Raw genomic sequence first — 26,296 nt, 5'->3', positions numbered from 1 at the left:
GAGATAAGACGGCTACATTTCACCTTCCGTCAATATGGCAACAACTCCTGCTTTTTATGATCTCTGACGTTCTTTTTCTGTCCTGTCACGTTTCAATGCAGACAGAAAATACTTGTTGCCAAAATAGTACATTTCGCCTATGTTGCTTTTGTATTCTTGGCGCACGGCGTCTTGATTGTACCTACTTTCTCCTCCTTAAATGTCATCCTGACAGTTTGTAGGGTATTATGCCAGTGCTGGCTTTGCTCTCACAGGCAATGTGGCCGATTTGCATGCCATGGGAGCTCCTAGTAACATTTAGAATATGCCTGCTGTGGCTTTCAGCTGGTTAGTTACCATACATGAGATTAGAGATGAGTTTATCAATAGCCTTCTATTGATATCTTAAACTCCACTTTGGCCCACTTGCTCTCTAGTGGTGTATCATATTAAACACTGATACAGTCTGTGTCATCATTAATGAAATAGATCTATGCTTGCGGCCACACTTAGCTTTACACGGAATTGAAAGATTATAGGATGGAAGGAACTCATTGCTCTGCAATATAATGGCATATAATGGAATGCTGCCTATGTAATATAATGCATTTCTATGTTTGCTAATCGTCCCATCTCACCCCTCTGTCCCCATCTAACCCCTCTGTCCCCATCTCCCCCTCTCCCCCCTGTTTACCCCTCAGCTGATCTATAAGAAGTACAACCTCCCCTGCCCGATGCCCTTCATGTACCATCATACCAACCACAGTATGAATGGAACAGCCCTGGGGCCCCACGCCCTGCACAACGGCACCGTCCTCATGCACTTCTCCAGAGCTGACATGTCCCCCGCCTCCTACCTGGACAACCACCACACCTCAGGGGTCCGCTTCGAACCACACCCCGACGACGTGGAGGAGATGTGCACGCCCAAGTACTTTGTGTTCAACTCTCAGGTGAGTTGGTGAGGTGTGGAGGTACTGTATGTGGGTGGGAGGTGGAGGTATGTGGGAGGGGTGTGTATGTGTGGTGAGTCAGGATGCTTAATGTCATAATTCTGTGTTTTGGAAACAATATCCTCTGAAAAACATTCCCAGAAACTGGATTAATCAAGGTTTAGAAGAACCCAATTCTTAACGTACATGAAATCAAACCAAACATTGTTAGCTGCTGTGAGTGTGAATCTGGGCCTGTGTTTCATCCACTGTCTCTTCTCCTGTCATTTCAGACTGCTTACACTGTTCCCATCCTGGCCTTCTCCTTTGTGTGTCACCCTGAAATTCTACCCATCTACAGTGAACTCAAAGAGTGAGTGCATCCAAGTGAATTACAAAAGACACATTTGCATAGACGCTCACAAACGCTCATATAAATTGCTGCAGTACATTTTCTCCTTCAACTCACATCTCAACTTGCGTCTTCCCCCAGTCGCTCCCGGAGAAAGATGCAGAACGTGTCCAACCTGTCCATCTTGGCCATGCTGGTCATGTACATGCTCTCAGCGCTGTTCGGCTACCTCACTTTCTACGGTAAGATACACACACACACACAATAAGATACATTTGCAGCAATTGTATTACTTCGTTTCTGCTTTTATTGGCGTTATATGTTAACTTTGAGTGAAATTTTTGAAAAAGAGCCAGTAGTATGTATTAAAATACTAGTAAGCTACCATAACCATTGAGGTGGGTGTGTTTGTTTACCATATCTCTCTCTCACACCAAGTTGAGGCTTTTGTATTGGTGTGTCTCTGACAGCTTGTATTCCTTCTTTCTCCCGAACACAGAAAACGTGGAGGCGGAGTTGCTGCACACCTTCACCAAGGTATATAAATTTGACACCATGCTCCTGCTGGTCCGTCTGGCTGTCCTGACCGCTGTCACCCTGACTGTCCCCATTGTCCTGTTCCCTGTAAGTACAACGAGACATCTGCTCAAACACACACGCATGCATGCACACACACACTCAGACACACACACAGAGACTCACACACACACGCATGCATGCACACAGACTCACACACACCCACATACACAAAACATATGCACACGTTCTCACGCCTATAATTTATGGTGGCACACTGCACACATTCACACGCTGCTCAACACCTAGGTCATTTTATCCAAATGAGCTAAGCATCCATTAATTATTTTAATACCAACAACAGGGTCTCTTTCTATATTGGCTGAGTGAGTGGGTGATGTTGACACGGCTGGTTTTCTTGCTGAACATGGTAAAGCACATACTGTTCTGCTGTGATGTTAGCTGACTCATTATTGGACTTTCAGCAATTCCGTCAATCCAACTCCCCAGGTCCCAAATGAGAACCAGCCCAGGTTTTCAAAGCTCTGTTTGTCTGCCGTAAGATTCCTTACAAGATAACTCTTTCCCTCCCTCAATCATACTCTCGATCATACTTTAGACACACAAACACAAGCATAAGCACAAACACAAATTAACATGCACACACATACACAGCTTTGAAACAATTGCACCCCTACACTGCTCCCCAAATGATGTCATACATATTCTGTCTCTTCCTTCTGGGTGACACATACATGTACAGGCACAGCATGTGAAAGCACAAAAATTTATGCACGCACTACTGTAAGTCGCTCTGGACAAGAACGTCTGCTAAATGACTAAAATGTCAATGCAAATGTGAAAAAGCAGTGGTAAAATAGACGTCTTGTTCATCACAAGCTCTTTAGCCTGGCTGCCAAGGAACACATTGTAATGTTCACAACTCCTCTGTCTCTCATTTCCCAGTCAGCTCTCAGTAGCACATTGTTACCACATGCTGTCCTAGCAAATATATACCATAAAGTCAATTGCTACCATCCATATTTTGTTAAAGTGTAAGCTGCAGTTTAGCCTTGGTTTTTACAGTTTAGCCTTGGTTTTTACAGTTTAGCCTAGGTTTTTACAGTTTAGCCTCGGTTTTTACAGTTTCGCCTCGGTTTTTACAGTTTAGCCTTGGTTTGTACAGTTTAGCCTTGATTTGTAGCGTCAGTTCAGGTCTGATACTGTGTTTCTGTTCCACTGGTTATTATGTAATCTCCTGTTCATGCGGCCTGCCTGCCTGTCTGTCTGCCTGCCTGCCTGTGGTGTGTGTGTGAGTCACTGAATGTGTTGGCCTCACATGGCCGTACCTGACCCCCCTATATGGCCGTGGGCTATATTTGTCTTGGCCCTAGCCTGGCACAGGAGCCCATAAAGGGCTGAGGGTCTCAGAGGTGTCATGGACCTCCTTTGTAGCCTACAATGAACCATGCATTAGCACTTAGCAGTGCCCATTAGAATGGATCCTCTCAAAGGACTTAGTTGACCCACTGTTTACTTACAGGCACTGTAGCTTGCAGGAGTTGGGAGATGGGTTCTTGCGATGGGAGAGACAGTATTAGGATGGAAGGGTTAATAGAGTATGTGTTGGCCTCCTGTAGCTCAGTTGGTAGAGCATGGCGCTTGCAACGCCAGGGTTGTGGGTTTGATTCCCATGAGGGGCCAGTATGAAAAATGTATGCACTCACTAACTGTAAGTCGCTCTGGATAAGAGCGTCTGCTAAATGACTAAAATGTAAAATGTGGTGTTGTTACACTGAGCCACCAGCAGAGGGCAGGAAAGAACTGTCAGTCCCATGGCTCTGGTCAGCCCTGCTTGGAGAGAGAAAGAGAGGTGGGGGGAGTTGCAGTTTTGTCTGTGGGCTGGAGCGGTACACACACACACCTTGTCTGTGGGCTATACTGATACTCACATACACACACACACAGAAATACACACAACTCACCAGCTCTCTCACTGTGGGAGTGAACGCTTCTTTGGTCATGGGAATGTGCGAGTGAATCTCACAATCCCAGTGGAAGTTTACAGGAGATAAGCCCTGAGTAGACAGTGGAAAAACCCTCACCGTGACCTCCCCCTCAGAGAGAGGGAGGGAGAGAGAAAGATAGATAGAGGGAGGGCGGGACAATGCGCTCACTGACTACTGCAGCTGACACCAAAATGCAGTGCCAGAAGGGAGAGGCTATAGGGAAGGTGCCCAAATTGATTAAGTTTCTTGCGCACCGAGAGTCGAGTGGAGACGAACGGATTCGGTTCAGTCAGTCTCCCAATGAGCCCTTCCCAGCTAGCTAGTTTATGCTTGTGGCTAGAAACTTCAGCGATAATTTGAAACTTGTCTGCCGAAGTTGAAATCATTTCGTTTTTATGAGTTGTTTTTATTTATATGTAGCGTTAGACGTTAATGCCGTAGTTGTACGTTTTTGGTGAAAATTACTACAATAAATGTGCTTCAGCTGTCACCCTGGGCTGATATTGGCTACACTATCTAGCTACCCTTTCCTTACTGCGGCAAGCGGGAGCGAAGGACACTGTGCCCCGTGTTGTTGTGTTGCCTGCTTGCAGCGCAATCTCTCCCCATTGAGCAGTAGACTGTATCACTGTGACATCCAGATGGTTACTACAAACGTTACAAATTATTTCTCATCTAGGCTTCTATCCTACTCGGAATTAAATCAAGTGGGATGGAACAAATTGGAGATGGTGACCAGGTCCAGATGGTGACTAATACTACAAGTTATTTCTCCCTCGCCCATCGACATAATCATCACTTTCTTTTTACGTTTTAACTAGCGCCATGTTGCTACTGTTGCCAGGTAGCCAGCATAAACTAGCTGGGAAGGGCTTATCAGGACGACTGACTGAACCAAATTCCTTCGTCTCTACACGACTCTCAACTGCGCGACATACACTACATGACCAGAAGTATGTAGACACCTGCTCGTTGAACATCTCATTCCAAAATCATGGGCATTAATATGGAGTTGGTCCCCCCTCTGCTGCTATAACAACCTCCACTCTTCTGGGAAGGCTTTCCACTAGATGTTGGAACATTGCTGCGGGGACTTGCTTCCGTTCAACCACGAGAGCATTAGTGAGATCGGGCACTGATGTTGGGCGATTAGGCCTGGCTCGCAGTCTGCGTTCCAATTCATCCCAAAGGTGTTCGATGGGGTTGAGGTCAGGGCTGTGTGCAGGCCAGTCAAGTTCTTCCACACCAATCTACACAAACCATTTCTGTATTGACCTCGCTTTGTTCACAGGGGCATTGTCATGCTGAAACAGGAAAGGGCCTTCCCCAAACTGTTGCCACAAAGTTGGAAGGACAGAATCGTCTAGAATGTAGTTGTATGCTGTAGCATTAAGATTTCCCTTCACTGGAACTAAGGGGCCTAGACCAAACCATGAAAAACAGCCCCAGACCATTATTCCTCCTGCACCAAACTTTACAGTTGGCACTATGCCTTCGGGCAGGTAGCGTTCTCCTGGCTTCCGCCAAATCCAGATTTGTCCGTCAGACGATGAAGCCTGATTCATCACTCTAGAGAACGCGTTCCCACTGATCTAGAGTCCAATGGCGCAAGCTTTACACCACTCCAGCCGACGCTTTGCATTGCGCATTGTGATCTTGGCTTGTGTGCGGCTGCTCGACCATGGAAACTCATTTCATGAAGATCCCGACGAACCGTTCTTGTGCTGACGTTGCTTCCAGAGGTAGTTAGGAACTCGGTAGTGAGTGTTGCAACCGAGGACATACAATTTTTACGCGCTTCAGCACTCGGCTGTCCCGTTCTGTGAGCTTGTGTGGCCTACCACTTCTCGGCTGAGCCGTTGTTGCTCCTAGACGTTTCCACTTCACAATAACAGCACTTACAGTTGACCGGGGCAGCTCTAGCAGGGCACAAATTTGATGAACTGGCTTGTTGGAAGGGTGGCATCCTATGATAGTGCCATGTTGAAAGTCACTGAGCTCTTCAGTACGGGCCATTCTACTGCCAATGTTTGTCTATGGAGATTGCATGGCTGTGTGCTCGATTTTATACACTTGTCAGCAATGGGTGTGGCTGAAATAACTGAATCCACTAATTTGAAAGGGTGTCCACATACTTTTGGTGTACGTCATCCATAAGGGAAAGGGGGATACCTAGTCAGTTGTACAACTGAATGCATTCAACTGATGCATTCAACCCAAGCCCTCTGGATCAGAGAGCACCAGGCATGTCTGTACAGCCTCTCCCATAGCAGAAAGGCGCCTTGAGCAGGCCGTAGTCAAGCACAGAAACTAAGGGAGGCGATGTGAACATAAAGCAAGTACAGCATGTCGAATACATGTTTGGACACAATCATGTCGACATGTCTGCTGCCGTGTTCGCTGTAGCCATTAGCTACTGGTCTGTTACGCCTGAAAAACTGTGGGGGCCATAGCATATCCATGACATCATATTTTCCAAACACATTAGAGTCCAGGCCTAGATAACCCAGCAGCAGCATCAAACCATTGATTTTCCCCCCTTGACTGCTGCTCAGGCTTCAACAAAGCATCACATGCACCTCAGCATTTACAGTGCAGTGAGTTCAGTTCACCGCACAAGCTTGAGGAGATAGTTTTATGGAGACATAAGAGAGGTGAGATTAAAGTAACCAGTCACGCTGGCATCACATTGCCATGTGTTCAGCCCTCTGAATCATGAGACGTGACATTTGAGATCTCCCCTTGAGAGTCCTTTGCCCTTCATTTTGCAGAGAGTCCTTCAGCACCCAGATGAACGTTTGCTTTGTCTCTCAAGCACTATGTCCTTGAGTACAGGCGGGAGGGCTGGGGTTGTGTAGGAGGGGAGAGGGGAGGAGAGGTGGAAGGGTGGGCTCAAACAGTAAAACCCTAAAGTCAACAGTAGAGATACTTGGTCACGAACCAGTAGGTTTTAATGAAACAGTATTTAGATGTGGTAGGCAGACTTGCCTAGTTCCCATGCTCTCGTTTCATGGCAATAACTGGAACACAAACTACCAAATTACCTCAAGTCAACTGTTCATTTTTCTGTTTAAGAAGTCAATGTTCTTAAGTATAATGATTCCTGTTTTCATGAGTCATTTTAATTAACCTACAACATTGTTTTTGAATTTTGGTGTGTGATATAATCTGTTATATTGTGATATTCTCTGGCCTCGTCTCAAGGCGTTTGGCCTTTTCTTGATCGTATCTCCAATGATGTAAATAAAGCAGCGGGACCACTTGTCTGAGAAATATAAACGCATGTTATGAAATAAGGCCTTCTAACTATTAACCTTGTTATTTGCTGGTGCTAACGGCTCTGTAATAAGAAGTGATTCTGTTTGTGTTGCAGTCAGCTATGATGGCTACATTGGCCTGGTAGTGCTTGTACTCTTGTGATGGAGTTGTTAGGTTGCTGCTGAGTTTTCCACTAGAGGGCAGGTCAGAGAAGGCAAACCCTGTGGTGCACATGCACAGTGCCCTGTTGGCTGTGACCAAAAGTAACCTGCCGTGCATGCTGTCTTTTCACAGTGACTTCATGGAAAATAAGCTTATAGTTAGTAAGTTAATTATATACCAGCCCCTATTATTAATGTGATACAGTATTTTCTGGATAATTTGACTGGCTTTACAAAGTGAACCCTGTCACCTGTCTTTGACAGTGGTTGAATAGGCTTGTTGAATATGGTGGAAAAGGGATTAAAATGGGTTTTATTTCTGATGGCCAGTCATTTGAGGATTTAAATAATCTCAAGTTAAAACCTCTCTATCTTATTCCTGACCTTATGGTGTGATTGTTTCTGTTAATCTTGAATGTAGCTTTTTGCTCTACCCTTTTTAATGTCTTCCTCCCCTATGAAAAAAGCAGGAGAAAACCAAGGCGTAGTAATTCCAGGCCCTATATCTAGCTGTAGCTGAAAAGGTTGCAGAATCTTTCACTTGGTTGGAGCCCAGTTGGCTCCCTGGTTTTGGGCCATGTTGCTAGCTTTTGGCTGGCCTGGTAGACCCAGGTACCTTAGCAGCGGTGGCGCTTTGCCACATATCTCACCCCAGTGGGAGCTGTCATAGCTGGTGGAGGGAGGGAAATGCAGTGAAATATTGCATGGTGCACTCCAAAGGCCCTGCGCAGGATCTCTGTTGGGCGCTGAATAGTTCAGAGCCTTGGCGGCCAGGTGGGTAGAAATGTCACGCCCAGGCGCCAGGTTTTCACCGGCCCAATTATGCAATGGCTGCTGGGAGAGGGGATGGTTTATTATCAATGGGGGGAGGGGGGGATTTTGCCTAGCATAGTTACTGCCACTCCCTCAAAATAATAAGGGTGTTAATCTCTGCCACTCCTTCATACATTCTTTCAGCAAGGTGTCAGTGTCGGCCATTTTGGCTCTAGATCCACAACTCAAGAAGCAGCGCGCCATTATCCCTCACCAAACAAGTATTTAGACTGAAACATGAACCAGCCAAGCGTCTCGTCTTTCTGCTCTTTAAATGGCTACGTAGGAACGGGATCATTAGTGAAAAGAGCAAATGAGAAGATTTCAATAAAGGGGAAAAAAGGGAAACTGTTAAGTAACAAGCGTTGCCTGGGGGCAGGGCACGCCTCTCCCCTGCTGCCTTCGGTCCCGCCTTCTATGGCCCTCGGCTGATGCAATCCCAGGGTGCCGTTGCAGGAGGCTCTCCCGAAGTTAATCCTCTGCCTTTTGAATGGCGCTTTAAGCCCCGCCTCCTCAACCTTTCCCCCTGTGGCCGGCTGGCCTGTAGCGATTCCTTTTCACCTGATACCCGTGACCTCTCACCCAGTGAAGTCTTTATCTCAATGCCTTGAGCTGTGCAGCTCTCAGCCTCTTAGCTGGTGGCCTCCTTCCATGCATCTCTGCCTGGCTGCATACTTAGAATCTCACCTGCTGCAGTTGACACACTTCAGTCAGCAGCCAACTGTAGGAATTGGCCTGTGGGCTTAGACTGGTTTGCAGATATGACTGACAATAATACCTACTCGCCCTTGAATTTGACTGTGTGTGTGTATTTGTTTGTGTGTGTGCTTGTGCGTAAGAGAAATAAAGACAAAAAAGTGCTGTATTAATCAATACATTAAAAAACACTTTACAAGTGGTATCCTAAGTGTCAACTGATTCTCAGTATGTAGCAGTTGTGTGTTTTCTGAGCCGATCAGACGTTATAAAGAGGTTTGCGTTGTGTTGCAGATCCGTTCCTCCATCAACACGATGCTGTTCAGCCAACGGGAGTTCAGCTGGGTGCGTCACATGCTCATCGCCGCATTCATCCTCGTGTTCAACAACCTGCTGGTCATCTTCGTCCCCACCATCAGAGACATCTTCGGCTTCATCGGTGAGTCCTCGTCCACCACAGCAGTGGTCCCCAACCCATTCCTGGAGAGCTACGGTGTGTGCAGGCTTTTGGTCCCACCAAGAACTAACACTGATTAAACTAATTGATGTCTTGATGTGGAGGTATTTCGTTGAATGAGGTGTGTTAGTGCTGGGCTGGGTCAAAAGCCTGCACACCCTGAGGCTAGTACTGAGGACATTTGTTTAGACAGAAAAGGCTAAATGACTGATGGTCTTCTTCCTGTTTCCCAGGCTCCTCTGCAGCCACCATGCTCATCTTCATCCTGCCTGCTGCCTTCTATCTACGGCTGGTCAAGTCTGTGCCGATGCGCTCCCTGCAGAAGATCTCGGTAAGTGTGCAGGAAACAATGGTACACAAACACACACACATACACTCAACTCCAAATCAGATATGGTGACTCACACACAGAACAGTCACTGTAACACACGCAACATATGACACACCCATGACATAGCCTGCCGAAATTAGCACCCATCACTTGGGGCCCCCAACATGCCCATACAGAGACACCATAGCTGTTATTAGAACAACCCCCCCCAGCACTTAGACAACAACCCTGGTTTACAGATTTACAGCAGTCCCCTAAAACAGGGTTTCCCAGAGGCCCACCTGAGATTCTTGCCAAGAAATGATTGCACTAAACGTACAGATAGCCATTTAACAAAATATGCACACTTCACACAACCTCCTCTCACAGTGTCGTTGTTCTTTTTCCTAATGTCTCTTAGGCGGCCATTTTCCTGGTGGTGGGCATCATCTTCATGTTCAGCAGCCTGTCGCTCATCGCGATGGACTGGATCCACAACCCTCCCGGCTCCGGCAGTGGTCACTAAGCACCCCCATCCCCAGCCCCACCGAGACTGGATGCTCCCAGAGGACCCCCCTTACCTTCACCCCCTCTCACCTCAACCCCCCTCCCCTGACTGGGCCTTGGGGGTAAGGTCACCGGGCCCGCGGGGTGCCCCCACACATCACCCACAGACTGAGTACATCAGCGTACTGTAAAGGGACGGTTGGCTTTTCTCAACCCCCACCCCTTTCCACAAAGTATTACTGGAGGGGACTACGTTCTACGACTGACACAGAATATTTTAAGGTCCTTATTCTTTTTCTTTATTTGTTGTTGTTGTTGTTGTTGTTGTTGTTGTTGTTGGATGGTTTAGTTGTAAAGAATCCTCCACAACAGGGACTCACGAAAGGACACAAAGTAATCAAGGAGGACGGTCAGAAACGGGAGAAAAGACGGCAGACGCTGTGGCTGTTGCTGCGCGCCCTGCCGTAGTGGTCTAGATAGCCCTTCATCCCTACTCTGTGGTATTACCTGAGCAAAGGAGAAATACGAGCAGGGACCTCAAGCATTAAACTGTCAAGAGAACCCAAAGAGAACGAGAGCTGATCTGAGAGCTGCCACTATTGCCGCTGGTTGTGACTGCAGGTGTGGCTACAGGGCCATGGGCTCTGCACACACACACACACACACACACACACACACACACACACACACACACACACACACACACACACACGACAGACAGACAGAGCAAGGGTTCAAAAACAGACAAAGAGCACTTTTAGCATATGTTTCAAGTTTGAATGTATTGTTAACACAGGCAGACACACAAGTACACACACGCCATCTACACTAATTGGAGCTCTTTTGCTTACTGTCAAAAAATATTTTTGTACACCTAAGCAAAGTCAGCTGTAGAATATTTTCCCCAGCCAGAGACTGGAAAAAGTTGTTCTGAATGATATTTGTAAACTAGGTTTGGTAAAGTAGGTCTTAGTTGAGTTTCTATTTTATTTTATACTCTTGCAATCAATCACATCACCAAAGTTGATGTGCACACACATATTTCTCAGTGGCCAGTGTGTTGCTCTCAAAACATGCCTTGACAGCAATCATGAGATTAGACGTTAGCAAGCATACACATTGACAGACACCAAGTCAACATTTTCAGCCATGTCCATTCTCTCAATCAACACTTAACATGATGATCAACACACACTGTCAGCCATTTTGAAACAGCCGTGTAGACTGAGCTTCAAACAAGAGACTACATTCAGTATTATTGTCGCAGAGATTTGAATGTTGCCGAGTTTTGAATGTACCGGTACTTGGCCAATGGTCTGCTGGTCTACTGAATGACAGTTTACGTGTTTCTTCCTTTGCCTTCTAGTTCACTCTTGTCCAATGTGTCACGCTACAGAGCCCTTGGGTCAATTGCAGCGAACATTACCAGGAGATGAGCTCATGTTGTTGACTTGAGATCATTTTCAACTAGTAACTCCATCTCTTCCTAAACTTCATGTGAAGTAAACTGTGCTATGAAATACAACTAGTGAAAGCTAGTTTCAGTGAAGAGGAACATCAATAGAACTCTATGAGAGTTAAAGGTCTACCGGCAGTATACCACACAGGTTATTTAGCTATTTGACTTGGCACAGCGATCCTATAACCCCATGAGAATGTTTTTCTTCTAAAACGATATCTTGTGACACAATTCAATTGTGGAAGAAGAAAAAATGTGGATAAAATAAGCAATGGATTGAGACACAAGATAGGTTGTTTTATCTGTGTTTGCAGTTCACACCTTAAAGGGGCAATCTGCAGTTGCTACATACATTTTTGGACTTATAAATTAATGATTTGTACCCATTGATTCTTGAAGAATATAACTTATAATTGCCTCATGAGCTTAGTTTAACTGTCATACCCCATCAGAACCTAAAATATACACTTGTTTTACTCCAATGTTTGTAAACAACGTAAATGTAAACAAACACTATATAGCCTCAAAATATGGTTAAAACCATAATTTTGATATCATGGATGGTCAGTCCTTGCATCCATATCTCTGTCTATGGATTTAAGAGAGGTTACATTTCTCCAACCCCATTCTTCAGATTTTTTATTTTATTGTTTCAACTCCTGATTGCCCCTTTAAGTTCCATATGGGTCATAATGTTAAAGGTGGAGAAGATTAGAGAAATGAAATGCATCCACTGTTGCTTACAGGGCTTGTTATTTGGTGACGTTTCTACCAGTGATTTGTTACGTCAAATTCGTGCTGATAGTAGAGTTAACATAAACAGTATGTGTTTATTACTTTTATTGTGACTATTGTTACTGTAATTGTGACTATTGTTACTGTAATTTACATCATTTCAACGGACCATCATTTCTTAAAATGCCAAAATTAACACCACGATAAATTAATTTAGAAAATGTTGTGCACATTGTGCCTTGCTGAAAAATAATTGGTTGGTTTCTGCCTGTTCTACTTGTGTTGCCCTGGGTAGAGTAGATGGCTATATTAGCAGTTTGCATTCGAAGCATATTTCCTGTTCTCTAAGGTATTAAAGCAGATACGCGTTCCGAATGGATCCAGCCAAAATGGACAACATTTACAGATCCTTTGTGGATCTACATATGCATGAAACAAATTGATATTTCAAATGAAATGGTATATTATGTGCATGTTTTGGATTACAAACATGGTCTTTTTTGACAACTTGTATATGCTTTGTAAATAATCGTATTATATGGTACACCCATTATTTGTGTGGGGGTTGTAAGAGATTTTACCAGAAGTCTTCTATAATCTGTCGGTTATTTTAGTATTCAATGTTTCAGATTTTGCTGTATGATGATATTTCTTTCTTTTATGGAAGCTTGTACATTTGTAGAAAATCTATTCTCCCTTTTTATTTCTTCATAGTTACATATCTGGAGTACCTACCTTGAATTAATGAATGGTTTGTTGGTAATATTGTCTGATGCCTCAGTCCTACAGTGGCCTGCAGGGTCCAAGTAGTGTTGATGTCCTGCGAGACTTAGGTAGATATTGCCTATGTTGAGCTGAAGTACTTGATTCTTGCCATGCGGGTGGGTGTGCTGTCAAAAGATCAATGTCGTTCAAGTCACATGCTTTTAGTAAGAACCACCCAACAGTCACATTTTAGATGCGGTCCGCATCTATAGGGGCTGCTGTGTCTTTGCTGAAATTCCTCCTGAACCTCAGTTACTGTGTCAAGATACATTTCATGAAGTGTATTGACAAAAACCTTACTATTGTGTGAGAATGCAGAAACCAACCTTTGCCTTAATAATTGCAAACTTCAGTTAATCTAGGGAGCAAACCTTAGGGTCACCACCGTCACCCTACCCCTAACACACGGCACCAGATGTAAGACCTTGGACATACATCATAATTTTAGAACGTGTAGTGATTTTCTAATTCATTTTTTAACGTTCAAAAGGGGCTCATTTTTTCCCCAATGAAGGACCAGAGCGGAGAGCACAGATGTTTGGGTCTCAGACACTCAAGAAGGGAGTCGAGGGAGGGTATCTTTCAACGCTATGCCCTCAATATCACTCAGGTACAATGTCCTCATCCTCTGTTATGAAGCATACTTTAGACTGTCATAGCATGACATAAACATGACATGCAGTAGTCACGACAGCTGACTTTAATATACGTTAAATGACCAAACACTCTGGCATGCAAACTGCATGTCATGCGTTTGACAACGTAAAGTAGGCTTCATGCCGGAGGGTTTAAGTAATGTGTTACAACAAAAGCATCTGCCTTATCTGTAACCTGGCCTGAAAGAAGCACTGGTTCAGCACCAGTGTCCTGCCGTTCAGTGTCTGCTTCCTCTGGATCAACTAACATTCAAATTGTATATTTGCCTGAACAAAGGGGATTTTTGTATCAGTGAAGCTGTTTCATGTAACAAGAACAATAAAAATGTGAAATAAACTTGGCTGCATCTCTCTGCTGTTGAAATGAGGGGAAAACAAGGAGTTGTGCCTAGACTTAAGCTCAGTGTGCTGCTCTTGGGGCTCATGGACGACTTAGGGTTGATGCTCATTCGGATACTAACAGAGGAGAAGGATCTGTGTCAGACCCGTCGCCAGACCTCAGTCTTAAGGGGGGCATATGAAATGCATGGGAGGGCAGGGCACAATTATTATTAGCCTACAGTACGTATATTTAATAATAAATTCCCTCAAGTGGGGGGGGGGCACAAGCATTTTTGGGGGCGGGCCCGGCCCCCTATGGCCCGCCCATAGCGACGGGTGTGATCTGTGTGAAAGATACATTTCCCACAAGTACAGGACATTTACTTGTTAAAGTAGTGATGTGCTCATTTGACATAATTCATATCTCATAACTCCTTTCTGTGACATTGTCACGATCGTCGACAGATGAAGCGGACCAAGGCGCAGCGTGATAAGCGTACATTCTTTATTTCAGTACACAACACGAACCAAAACAATAAACAAACGATACGTGAAGTCCTAGGTTATACACAAAACCTTACGGAACAAGATCCCACAAAATACTAGTGCCAAACAGGCTGCCTAAGTATGGTCCCCAATCAGAGACAACGAACTACAGCTGTCTCTGATTGGGAACCACCCTGGCCAACATAGATATAAACGATCTAGAACAAAAGCATAGAAAATGTAACAGAAACTCCACACCCTGGCTCAACATTTAAGAGTCCCCCGAGCCAGGGCGTGACAGTACCCCGCCCCCCAAAGGCGCGGACTGCGACTGCGCCACACCAACACAACGGGGTAGGGGCCGGGTTGGCATTCCGCCTCGGAGGCGGATCCGGCTCTGGGCGTGACCACCACTCTCTCTCTACCCCCCCGTAGCGCCCCTGGTCTGATCTGGCACCGCTGGCCGGAGCTGGACTGGACACCGGTGGAGCGGATTGCTCTGGCTCCGGTGTGGAGCAGCTGACCGGTGCCAGACCAGGCACCGGTTGAACAGGCACGGACCGTGCCGGACTGACGACGCGCACCACTGGCTTGGTGCGGGGAGCAGGAACAGGCCGGACCGGGCTGGCGACGCGCACCACTGGCTTGGTGCGGGGAGCAGGAACGGGCTGGACCGGGCTGACGACGCGCACCACTGGCTTGGTGCGGGGAGCAGGAACGGGCCGGACCGGGCTGGCGACGCGCACCACTGGCTTGGTGCGGGGAGCAGGAACAGGCCGGACCGGGCTGGCGACGCGCACCACTGGCTTGGTGTGAGGGACAGGAACAGGCCGGACCGGGCTGGCCACGCGCACCACTGGTTTGGTGCGAGGGACAGGAACAGGCCGGGCTGGACTGTGGAGACGGACTGGAGGTCTGGAGCGGAGAGCTGACACAACCCGTCCTGGCTGAATGCCTATTTCCACACAATCAGTGTGAGGCATCAGCACAGGACGTACAGGGCTGTGCACTCGTACTGGCACTACAGCACGTGGCACTGGCGCAGGATATCCGGGACCGAGGAGGGGTACTGGAGGCCACGAGCTTTGAGCCGGCACACTCCGTCCTGGCTGCATGCCCACCTTAGCACGACACGTGCGTGGTGCTAGCACAGGACGTACAGGACTGTGCCGGAACAGTACGTGGCTCCGCATAACTCGGAACCTGCCCAGTCTCACGCTGCCTAGCCTGAGTACGGGGAGTTGGCTCTGCTCTACCTCTAGGCTCCGCCAACCACCCTTCCAGCCCCCCAAATCTGGTGGCCTCCTATACTAAATCGCCGATGCGCCCTGTAGCTGCCTCCAGCAGCCCCGTCGTCCACGCCGTGTGCCCCCCCAAAATTTTTTATTGGGGTTGCCTCTCGCGTGTCCGTCGTCGGCACGGTTGGCGCCGTTTCTCCTCTCTTGCCAGGGCCTGTACCTTTGCCCAGGGCCCTCTGCCCGCGAATATGTCCTCCCATGACCACCATTCGCCCACCTGAGCCATCGCCAGCTTCTCCTCCTGGGCACGCTGCTTGGTCCTTTTATGGTGGGATCTTCTGTCACGATCGTTATTAGATGATCCCACCTCCAGAGGACCAAGCAGCGTGCCCAGGAGGAGAAGTTGGCGATGTCCCAGGTGGGCGAATGGTGGTCTTGGGAGGACATATTCGCGGGCAGAGGGCCATGGGCAAAAGTAAATGCCCAGGCAGGAGAGGAGAAACGGCGCCAACTGTGCCGACGACGGACACGCGAGAGGCAACCCCAAGTAATTTTTTGGGGGGGCACACGACGTGGACGACGGGGCTGCTGGAGGCAGCTACAGGACGAATCGGCAGACTAGGAGAGGAGGCCACCAGGTTTGGGGGGCTGGAAGGGTGGTTGGCGGAGCCTAGAGGTAGAGCAGAGCCAACTCCCCGTACTCAGGCTAGGCAGGTTCCGTGTTATACGGAGCCAGGGCGTGACAGACATATGGAGTTGAATGAAAATGTGTGATAACTGTAAATCCTCTTTGAGTAAAATAGTCTGCTAAATGTCTATATTATATTTCACTCACTAATTAGCAACTCTTTTGTCTATAAGTTACATTTGAAAAGATTTCCACCATAGAATATAACTACCAGTAGTACCCAGTGTCACGAACGTCGTATGAAGGAGTGGACCAAAGCGCAGCGTTAGTAGTGAACATACTTGCTTTATTTAATTAAAGCATACACACGAAATAACAAAACAATAAACGACTCGTGAAGTCCTCAGTGACAATGACCGAACACGGAACAAAAACCCACAAACACAAAGTGAAACACAGACAGTTAAATATGGCTCCCAATCAGAGACAACCAGCACACTGCTGACACTCGTTGCCTCCGATTGGGAGTCACTCAGTCAAACATAGAAATAAACAACCCAGAACACCCAACATAGAAACAGAACACACAGAATGAACACACCCTGGCTCAACATAATGAGTCCCAGAGCCAGGGTGTGACAGTACCCCCCCCTAAAGGCGCGGACTGCGACCGCGCCTAAATACGAGCAAAACAGGGGAGGGCTGGGTGGGCATTCCTCCTCGGCGGCGGCTCCGGCTCCGGGCTTGCCCACCACCCTCCAACAAACCCCCCATAGCGCCCCTGGTCCGGTCTGGCCCCGCTGGCTGGAGCTGGACTGGACGTAGCAGGAGCGGTAGGCTTCAACTCCTTAGTGGAGCAGTAGAGCGGTACCTGAATTGGCACCGATGACCCAGGCACGGGTTGTGCTGGACTGACGACTCGCACCCCTGGCTTGGTGCGAGTGGCAGGAACGGGCCGGGCCGGGCTGGCGACGCGCACCGTAGACTTGGTGCGAGTGGCAGGAACAGGCCGGACCGGGCTGGCGACGCGCACCGTAGACTTGGTGCGTGGAGCGGGGACAGGCCGGGCCGGGCTGGCGACGCACCCCGTAGGCTTGGTGCGTGGAGCAGGGACAGGCCGGGCTGGGCTGGCGACGCACACCGTAGGCTCGGTGCGTGGAGCAGGAACAGGCCGGACTGGGCTGGCGACGCACCCCGTAGGCTTGGTGCGTGGAGCCGGAACGGGCCTCACCGGACTGACGACTCGCACCCCTGGCTTGGTGCGAGTGGCAGGAACGGGCTGGACCAGGCTGACGACTCGCACCCCTGGCTTGGTGCGAGTAGCAGGAACGGGCCTCACCGGACTGACGACACGCACCCCTGGCTTGGTGCGAGTGGCAGGAACGGGCTGGACCAGGCTGACGACTCGCACCCCTGGCTTGGTGCGAGTGGCAGGAACAGGCCGGGCCGGGCTGGCGACGCGCACCGTAGGCTTGGTGCGTGGAGCAGGGACAGGCCGGGCTGGGCTGGCGACGCACACCGTAGGTTTGGTGCGTGGAGCAGGGACAGGCCGGGCCGGGCTGTCGACGCACACCGTAGGCTTGGTGCGTGGAGCAGGGACAGGCCGGGCTGGGCTGACGACGCACACCGTAGGTTTGGTGCGTGGAGCAGGGACAGGCCGGGCTGGGCTGTCGACGCACACCGTAGGCTTGGTGCGTGGAGCAGGGACAGGCCGGGCTGGGCTGACGACGCACACCATAGGCTTGGTGCGTGGAGCAGGAACAGGCCGGGCAGGGCTGGCGACGCACACCGTAGGCTTGGTGCGTGGAGCAGGAACGGGCCGGGCTGGGCTGGCGACGCACAACGTAGGTTTGGTGCGTGGAGCAGGGACAGGCCGGGCTGGGCTGTCGACGCACACCGTAGGCTTGGTGCGTGGAGCAGGGACAGGCCGGACTGGGCTGGCGACGCACACCGTAGGCTTGGTGCGTGGAGCAGGAACAGGCCGGACCGTACTGGGAACACACACCACTGGCCTTAAACGGGGATCAGGAACGGGCCGGACCGGACTGGCAATACACCTCAGTACCTCTCACCGTGCCTCTACAACTTCCTTCCCTCCTCTCGCCAATGGCTCCCGTAACCCGGTGGCCTTCTCTCCTCGTCTCCCATTTCGCCCTGTGGCAGCCTCCTGCTGCCCAGTCGCCCATGCCGTGTGCCCCCCCCTAAAAAATTATTGGGGGTGCCTCTCGTCCTTCCGACGATGGCACTGCTGACGCCGCTGCTCCTCTCTCGCCAGGGCCTTAATCCTACCCCAAGGTCCCTTGCCCCCGAGCATGTCTTCCCAGGACCACGATTTGCCCACCTGGGCCATCGCCAGCCTCTCCATCTCCTTTCCTGGCGCTTCCTCCCATGCTAGTGGTGGTTCAAGCCCTGAAGGTGTGGAGGCATTGGCTTGAGGGGGCTAAACACCCTTTCCTCATTCTGACTGACCATCGTAACCTGGAGTACATCCGGGCAGCGAGGAGACTGAACCATCGTCAGGCTAGGTGGGCCATGTTTCTTGCCCGGTTTGTATTTAAGCTCACGTACAGTGAGGGAAAAAAGTATTTGATCCTCTGCTGATTTTGTACGTTTTCCCACTGACAAAGACATGATCAGTCTATAATTTTAATGGTAGGTTTATTTGAACAGTGAGAGACAGAATAACAACAAAAAAATCCAGAAAAACGCATGTCAAAAATGTTATACATTGATTTGCATTTTAATGAGGGAAATAAGTATTTGACCCCTCTGCAAAACATGACTTAGTACTTGGTGGCAAAACCCTTGTTGGCAATCACAGAGGTCAGACGTTTCTTGTAGTTGGCCACCAGGTTTGCACACATCTCAGGAGGGATTTTGTCCCACTCCTCTTTGCAGATCTTCTCCAAGTCATTAAGTTTTCGAGGCTGACGTTTGGCAACTCGAACCTTCAGCTCCCTCCACAGATTTTCTATGGGATTAAGGTCTGGAGACTGGCTAGGCCACTCCAGGACCTTAATGTGCTTCTTCTTGAGCCACTCCTTTGTTGCGTTGGCCGTGTGTTTTGGGTCATTGTCATGCTGGAATACCCATCCATGACACATTTTCAATGCCCTGGCTGAGGGAAGGAGGTTCTCACCCAAGATTTGACAGTACATGGCGCCGTCCATCGTCCCTTTGATGCGGTGAAGTTGTCCTGTCCCCTTAGCAGAAAAACACCCCCAAAGCATAATATTTCCACCTCCATGTTTGACGGTGAGGATGGTGTTCTTGGGGTCATAGGCAGCAATCCTCCTCCTCCAAACATGGCGAGTTGAGTTGATGGCAAAGAGCTCGATTTTGGTCTCATCTGACCACAACACTTTCACCCAGTTCTCCTCTGAATCATTCAGATGTTCATTGTCAAACTTCAGACGGGCCTGTATATGTGCTTTCTTGAGCAGGGGGACCTTGCGGGCGCTGCAGGATTTCAGTCCTTCACGGCGTAGTGTGTTACCAATTGTTTTCTTGGTGACTATGGTCCCAGCTGCCTTGAGATCATTGACAAGATCCTCCCGTGTAGTTCTGGGCTGATTCCTCACCATTCTCATGATCATTGCAACTCCACGAGGTGAGATCTTGCATGGAGCCCAGGCCGAGGGAGATTGACAGTTCTTTTGTGTTTCTTCCATTTGCGAATAATCGCACCAACTGTTGTCACTTTCTCACCAAGCTGCTTGGCGATGGTCTTGTAGCCCATTCCAGCCTTGTGTAGGTCTACAATCTTGTCCCCGACATCCTTGGAGAGCTCTTTGGTCTTGGCCATGGTGGAGAGTTTGGAATCTGATTGATTGATTGCTTCTGTGGACAGGTGTCTTTTATACAGGTAACAAGCTGAGATTAGGAGCACTCCCTTTAAGAGTGTTCTCCTAATCTCAGCTCGTTACCTGTATAAAAGACACCTGGGAGCCAGAAATCTTTCTGATTGAGAGGGGGTCAAATACTTATTTCCCTCATTAAAATGCAAATCAATTTATAACATTTTTGACATGCGTTTTTCTGGATTTTTTTGTTGTTATTCTGTCTCTCACTGTTCAAATAAACCTACCATTAAAATTATAGACTGATCATTTCTTTGTCAGTGGGCAAACGTACAAAATCAGCAGGGGATCAAATACTTTTTTCCCTCACTGTATATACCAGGGTCACAGAACGCTAAGGCAGACGCCCTGTCCCGGCGATATGACACAGAGGAGAGGTCCATTGAGCCCACTCCCATACTTCCGGAGTCTTGTCTAGTGGCACCGGTGGTGTGGGAGTTCGATGCGGAAATCGAGTGGGCGTTACGTACCGACCCTACTCCCCCAGAGTGTCCAGAGGGGCGGAGGTACGTGCCGCTCGAGGTCCGTGATCGACTGATATATTGGGCTCACAAGTCACCCTCCTCTGGTCATCCGGGTATTGGTCGAACGGTGCACTGCTTTAGCGGGAAGTACTGGTGGCCCACCTTGGCTAAGGACGTGAGGGTTTACGTTTCTTCCTGCTCGGTGTGCGCTCAGTGTAAGGCGCCTAGACACCTGCCCAGAGGGAAGTTACAACCTCTACCCGTTCCACAACGGCCGTGGTCTCACCTATCGGTGGATTTTGTCACGGACCTTCCCCCCTCCCAGGGGAATACCACGATCTTGGTCGTTGTGGATCGGTTTTCTAAGGCCTGCCGTCTCATTCCGATGCCAGGTCTCCCTACAGCCCTACAAACGGCCGACGCCCTGTTTACTCACGTCTTCCGGCACTACGGGGTGCCTGAGGATATAGTGTCTGATCGGGGTCCCCAGTTCACCTCTAGAGTCTGGAGGGCGTTTATGGAACGTTTGGGGGTCTCGATTAGCCTTACCTCAGGTTTTCACTCTGAGAGTAATGGGCGGGTGGAGAGAGTAAACCAGGATGTGGGTAGGTTTCTGAGGTCCTATTGCCAGGACCGGCAGGAGGAGTGGTCGTTACGTTTCTTCCTGCTCGGTGTGCGCTCAGTGTAAGGCGCCTAGACACCTGCCCAGAGGGAAGTTACAACCTCTACCCGTTCCACAACGGCCGTGGTCTCACCTATCGGTGGATTTTGTCACGGACCTTCCCCCCTCCCAGGGGAATACCACGATCTTGGTCGTTGTGGATCGGTTTTCTAAGGCCTGCCGTCTCATTCTGATGCCAGGTCTCCCTACAGCCCTACAAACGGCCGACGCCCTGTTTACTCACGTCTTCCGGCACTACGGGGTGCCTGAGGATATAGTGTCTGATCGGGGTCCCCAGTTCACCTCTAGAGTCTGGAGGGCGTTTATGGAACGTTTGGGGGTCTCGATTAGCCTTACCTCAGGTTTTCACCCTGAGAGTAATGGGCAGGTGGAGAGAGTAAACCAGGATGTGGGTAGGTTTCTGAGGTCCTATTGCCAGGACCGGCAGGAGGAGTGGTCGGGTTATATCCCCTGGGCAGAGATAGCCCAAAACTCACTTCGCCACTCCTCCACTAATCTTACGCCTTTTCAGTGTGTGTTGGGTTATCAGCCGGTCCTGGCACCCTGGCATCAGAGCCAGATCGAGTCTCCTGCGGTGGATGAGTGGTTTCGGCGCTCGGAGGAAACATGGAACGCTGCGCATGTCCATCTGCAGCGGGCTATCAGAAGGCAAAAGGCGAGCGCCGATCGCCACAGCAGTGAGGGTCCGGTTTATGCATCGGGAGATCGGGTCTGGCTCTCGACCCGAAACCTGCCCCTTCGCCTGCCCTGCCGGAAGCTGGGTCGGCGGTTTGTGGGGCCATTAAAAGTCCTGAGGAGATTGAACGAGGTATGTTATAGGTTACAACTGCCCATAAATTACCGCATTAACCCCTCGTTCCATGTGTCTCTCCTCAGGCCAGTGGTAGCTGGTCCACTCCAGGAGAATGAGATACGAGAGGCTCCTCCGCCCCCACTAGACATCGAAGGGGCTCCGGCGTACTCAGTCCGTTCCATCGTGGATTTGAGGCGTCTGCAGTATCTCGTGGAGTGGGAGGGGTACGGTCCGGAGGAGGGATTTCCACCGGAGTCATCCGACTCGCCCTGCTCCGCGTCCTCCTGGCCGTCCCGGCGCACGGCTGGAGCCGCGCGTCAAGGGGGGGGTACTGTCACGGATTCTGCCGAGGCTGCTCTTCCTCCTTGCTCGGGCAAGCTTCGGCGTTCGTCGTCCCCGGAGTACTAGCTGCTGCCGATCGATGTTTCGGTGTTTGTCTTGTTTAGTCTTGAGTGTTTACACCTGTTCGCTATTATGTTTGATTGTAGTTCCTATATTTACCCCTGTCTCTCGTTTGGTAAATTGTGTGTTATTGTTTTGTTTCCCGTAAGGTCGGCATTGCTGTTTCGTATGCGTGTATTTGTTTCCTCCCTGTTAGGAGGTTTTGTTTTGTATGTTCTTTTACTGGTTAGTAAAGTACGTCTGCCAGTAGCTCTGTGTCCTGCGCTTGACTTCGCTCACCGCATACACGTCGCCATTGACACACAGGGCATAATAACTCTTGATTTGGGAGCAATGTTGCTGGCGTAACGACACAGTGCAGTCTGGCCTGTCCAGAAATATACCTCTATCTTGTCTATTTAACATCCAGCCCTGACATCTAGCACCCGCTTGCCATGTTCCAGGACAGGTCACACACTAGTGGTCAGGTGGGAGCTAGGAGGTGTGGTTCTTTACCCTCCACCAAAAACATCTAAGACCAGGAATCAGCCTTCAAAATGATGTGGAGCAGAATGTGTTTCATTTGAATGAAGAGGCTATTCCAACTGTACCGGCTGTACAGTAGCTCAGGTGCATTCAGTTCATGGTTAATTATGAATGTAATAAATGTTATTTTATTTATGTTATGACATTTGGGGAAATACCATAAGTAAATTCCAAGAAATTAGGCTATGAAGCCATACATTTTACATTTACATTTGAGTCATTTAGCAGACGCTCTTATCCAGAGCGACTAACAGTTAGTGAGTGCATACATTTTCATACCACTACATTTTGCAGTAAAATATAACAGTAAAAAATAGAATACTGCTTTCTTGTATTATTACATTTGTCAGGTGTGTGTCTGTGTATGTCTGTGTGTCTCTGTGTGAGTACCAGCTCGCAGCCTCACTCAGGATGCAGGTCATACTCCTCTGCATGGTTCACTGTGGATCTGGTTACATAATGCCTCCGCCTCTGGATCATCCCCTGCCTCTATTCCCCTTTCTCTCTCTTACTCCCTCTATCTGTTTATCCTCACCCTGCCTCACCAAGGACACATTCTCACCTCATTTCCCTTGGAGTTCCAGTGATGCTCTGACCTTCCTTCTCTGTGTCCTTCTATGACACTGTGATACAGTAATTCATCCAATGAGACGTCTCTGAGATTTCATTTCAAAACAAAAAGGTCTAGGCTAATGTAATTTATGTTGATATACGGCTCTGGTCTAGAGAATTCCATATACAGTAAATCTGTGTAAATATGCTGTACCACAATAGTGTGTTTGTTGAAGAGGTAAATACAGAATCCTCTGTCGTAAGGCTTGCTGAGCACTGTCATAGTAGTGACATAATAGGCATTATAAGCAGTCATGAACGCTTATGACAGATTACTTAAAGTGATGCTCCAGAACTTTTGTATAATTTCAGGCAGTAGTTTTGAAAGTCGTGCTCACAAGCCAAAACTGGTCCCTGTTTTTTGGGGTACTACGTCATCCAGATATGTATTATGTCATCCAGATATGTACTACGTCATCCAGTTATGTACTACGTCATCCAGTTGTGTACTACGTCATCCAGTTATGTACTACGTCATCCAGTTATGTACTACGTCATCCAGTTATGTACTACGTCATACAGATATGTACTACGTCATCCAGTTATGTACTACGTCATCCAGTTGTGTACTACGTCATCCAGTTGTGTACTACGTCATCCAGTTATGTACTACGTCATCCAGTTGTGTACTACGTCATCCAGTTATGTACTACGTCATACAGATATGTACTACGTCATCCAGTTATGTACTACGTCATCCAGTTATGTACTACGTCATCCAGTTGTGTACTACGTCATCCAGTTATGTACTACGTCATCCAGTTATGTACTACGTCATACAGATATGTACTACGTCATCCAGTTATGTACTACATCATCCAGTTGTGTACTACGTCATCCAGTTGTGTACTATGTCATCCAGTTATGTACTACATCATCCATTTTGTATGATATGTTACATCCTGCAAATTCATATGATATTTTACATTTGGACAATATGTTACGAATTTGTTGTGCTTAAGATGCCGGACTGCATCTTTAACACTATGGCAGAGGTCAGCTAATTGGCTATCAGTAAGGGTGACCAACTCACTTAGCAAAATAACGGTTTGTGTCACAACTGAGTTAAGTTAGTTGCCATGAGCTGACATCAGCTGTCATGACTGCTTAGGGCATCTGTTATGTCATTGTTATGGCAGGCCTTACCAAGAAGTGATGAGGTGAAGTGATACCATTGAGGATAAACTCCTCTATGCCTGCTGATTCCATTTCCCATTAACCCACAGCACATACATCAATATCTCCTGACCAAGAATCAATAGGAATTGATTGTAGCCAGCAAACTGACATATATCCCGGAAACTGAGCCATGGTGTGTTGGAATTCAAATACTGTATACAGCTAAGACACATGCAGATGCTATTTGAGGCTGTGTACATGTGAGCTCCAAAAGTATTGGGACAGTGACACACTGTTTGTTGTTTTGGCTCTGCACTCCAGCACTTTGGATTTGAAATGATACAATGACTATGAGGTTAACTACAGTGCAGACTGTCAGCTTTAATTTGAGGGTATTTTCATCCACATCGGGTGAACCCGTTTAGAAATTACAGCACTTTTTGTATCATAGTCCCCCCCATTTTAGGGGACCAAAAGTATTGGGATAAATGCAGTTACATGTACAGTATATTAAAGTAGTCAAAAGTGTCCTATTTGGTCCTATATTCCTAGCACTCAATTATTACATCACACTGTTGACACTACCAACTTGGTGGATGCATTTGCTGTTTGTTTTGGTTGTGTTTCAGATTATTTTGTGCCAAATAGAAATGAATGGTAAATAATGTATTGTGTCATATTGGAGTCACTTTTATTGTAAATAAGAATAGAATGTTTCTAAACACTTCTACATTAATGCGGATGCTACCATGATTACAGATAGTCCTGAATGAATCATGAATAATGATGAGTGCGAAAGTTACAGACGCACAAATATCATACCCCCAAGACATGCTAACCTCTCACCATTACAATAACAGGGGAGGTTAGCATTTTTGAGGGGTATGATATTTTTTACTTTCTCACTCATCATTATTCATGATTCATTCAATACTTTTGGAGATCAGTTTAGTTGAATTGTCTTTTCACCATGACAACATGACATTAAAACTCATCATCTCAAACAGTACGTACTGTTACAAGACTGGCCTTTTACTTTATATGCCAGGCAATTTAGATAGTCTGCCCTATGTAACCTATAGTTATATTGCATGGCTGTTATGGTCCCATACAATCCATGTAACCACAAGGTTCCATTATTACTTAGCATTACTTAATTGGGCCCCGCCCGGCCACTGACCACACCCATATTCACTTAAATAGTAGTCTTGTTTATTGTTCATCAAAGTTATTGTGGACTAAAGCCTAATTATTTGGATTACTTCATACAGACTTGGAAGGATAAAACATTTTGACATTCAACGCTACTGGATTGAATTGTGCCTATTTTGGGGGATTTCTTCTTTCTAGACTTTGGATTTTGGGTGACACGTTATCTCCATACCATTATCCCTGCAAAGTTGGAGAACTTTGGCTGTTACCAAGGCTGTGTTTACTTAATAGCTACTGTGTTCACAGGCAACTCTATACTTTGTGTGCACTCTTAATAACTTAACCTGGATCAGTTTGTTATGGTACACAGTGGTGTGACTGCCATGGCTAGGTAAATAAAGGCTTGGCT

At 47.9% G+C, this 26,296-nt stretch overlaps 1 protein-coding gene across 2 annotated transcripts in view; it reads left to right on the top strand.

Annotated features, from left to right (window-relative positions):
- LOC121543483 (sodium-coupled neutral amino acid transporter 4) overlaps window positions 1–10,694 on the top strand; it is a 33,837-nt gene extending 23,143 nt beyond the window's left edge. For both annotated transcript variants that reach the window (XM_041853364.2, XM_041853363.2), the window contains exons 10-16: window positions 681–932; window positions 1,205–1,284; window positions 1,405–1,505; window positions 1,763–1,887; window positions 9,011–9,155; window positions 9,407–9,504; window positions 9,905–10,694. In XM_041853364.2, the coding sequence (XP_041709298.1) occupies window positions 681–932; window positions 1,205–1,284; window positions 1,405–1,505; window positions 1,763–1,887; window positions 9,011–9,155; window positions 9,407–9,504; window positions 9,905–10,009 (906 nt within the window). In that variant the 3' untranslated portion in view covers window positions 10,010–10,694. The remainder of the gene's footprint in view (window positions 1–680; window positions 933–1,204; window positions 1,285–1,404; window positions 1,506–1,762; window positions 1,888–9,010; window positions 9,156–9,406; window positions 9,505–9,904) is intronic.
- Window positions 10,695–26,296: the final 15,602 nt, after the last annotated feature.

Source organism: Coregonus clupeaformis, unplaced genomic scaffold (genome assembly GCF_020615455.1).
Source record: "Coregonus clupeaformis isolate EN_2021a unplaced genomic scaffold, ASM2061545v1 scaf0290, whole genome shotgun sequence".
Classification (NCBI taxonomy): domain Eukaryota; kingdom Metazoa; phylum Chordata; class Actinopteri; order Salmoniformes; family Salmonidae; genus Coregonus; species Coregonus clupeaformis.
Note: the sequence above shows the minus strand (reverse complement) of the source record. Positions and strands in the feature narration are given on the sequence as shown.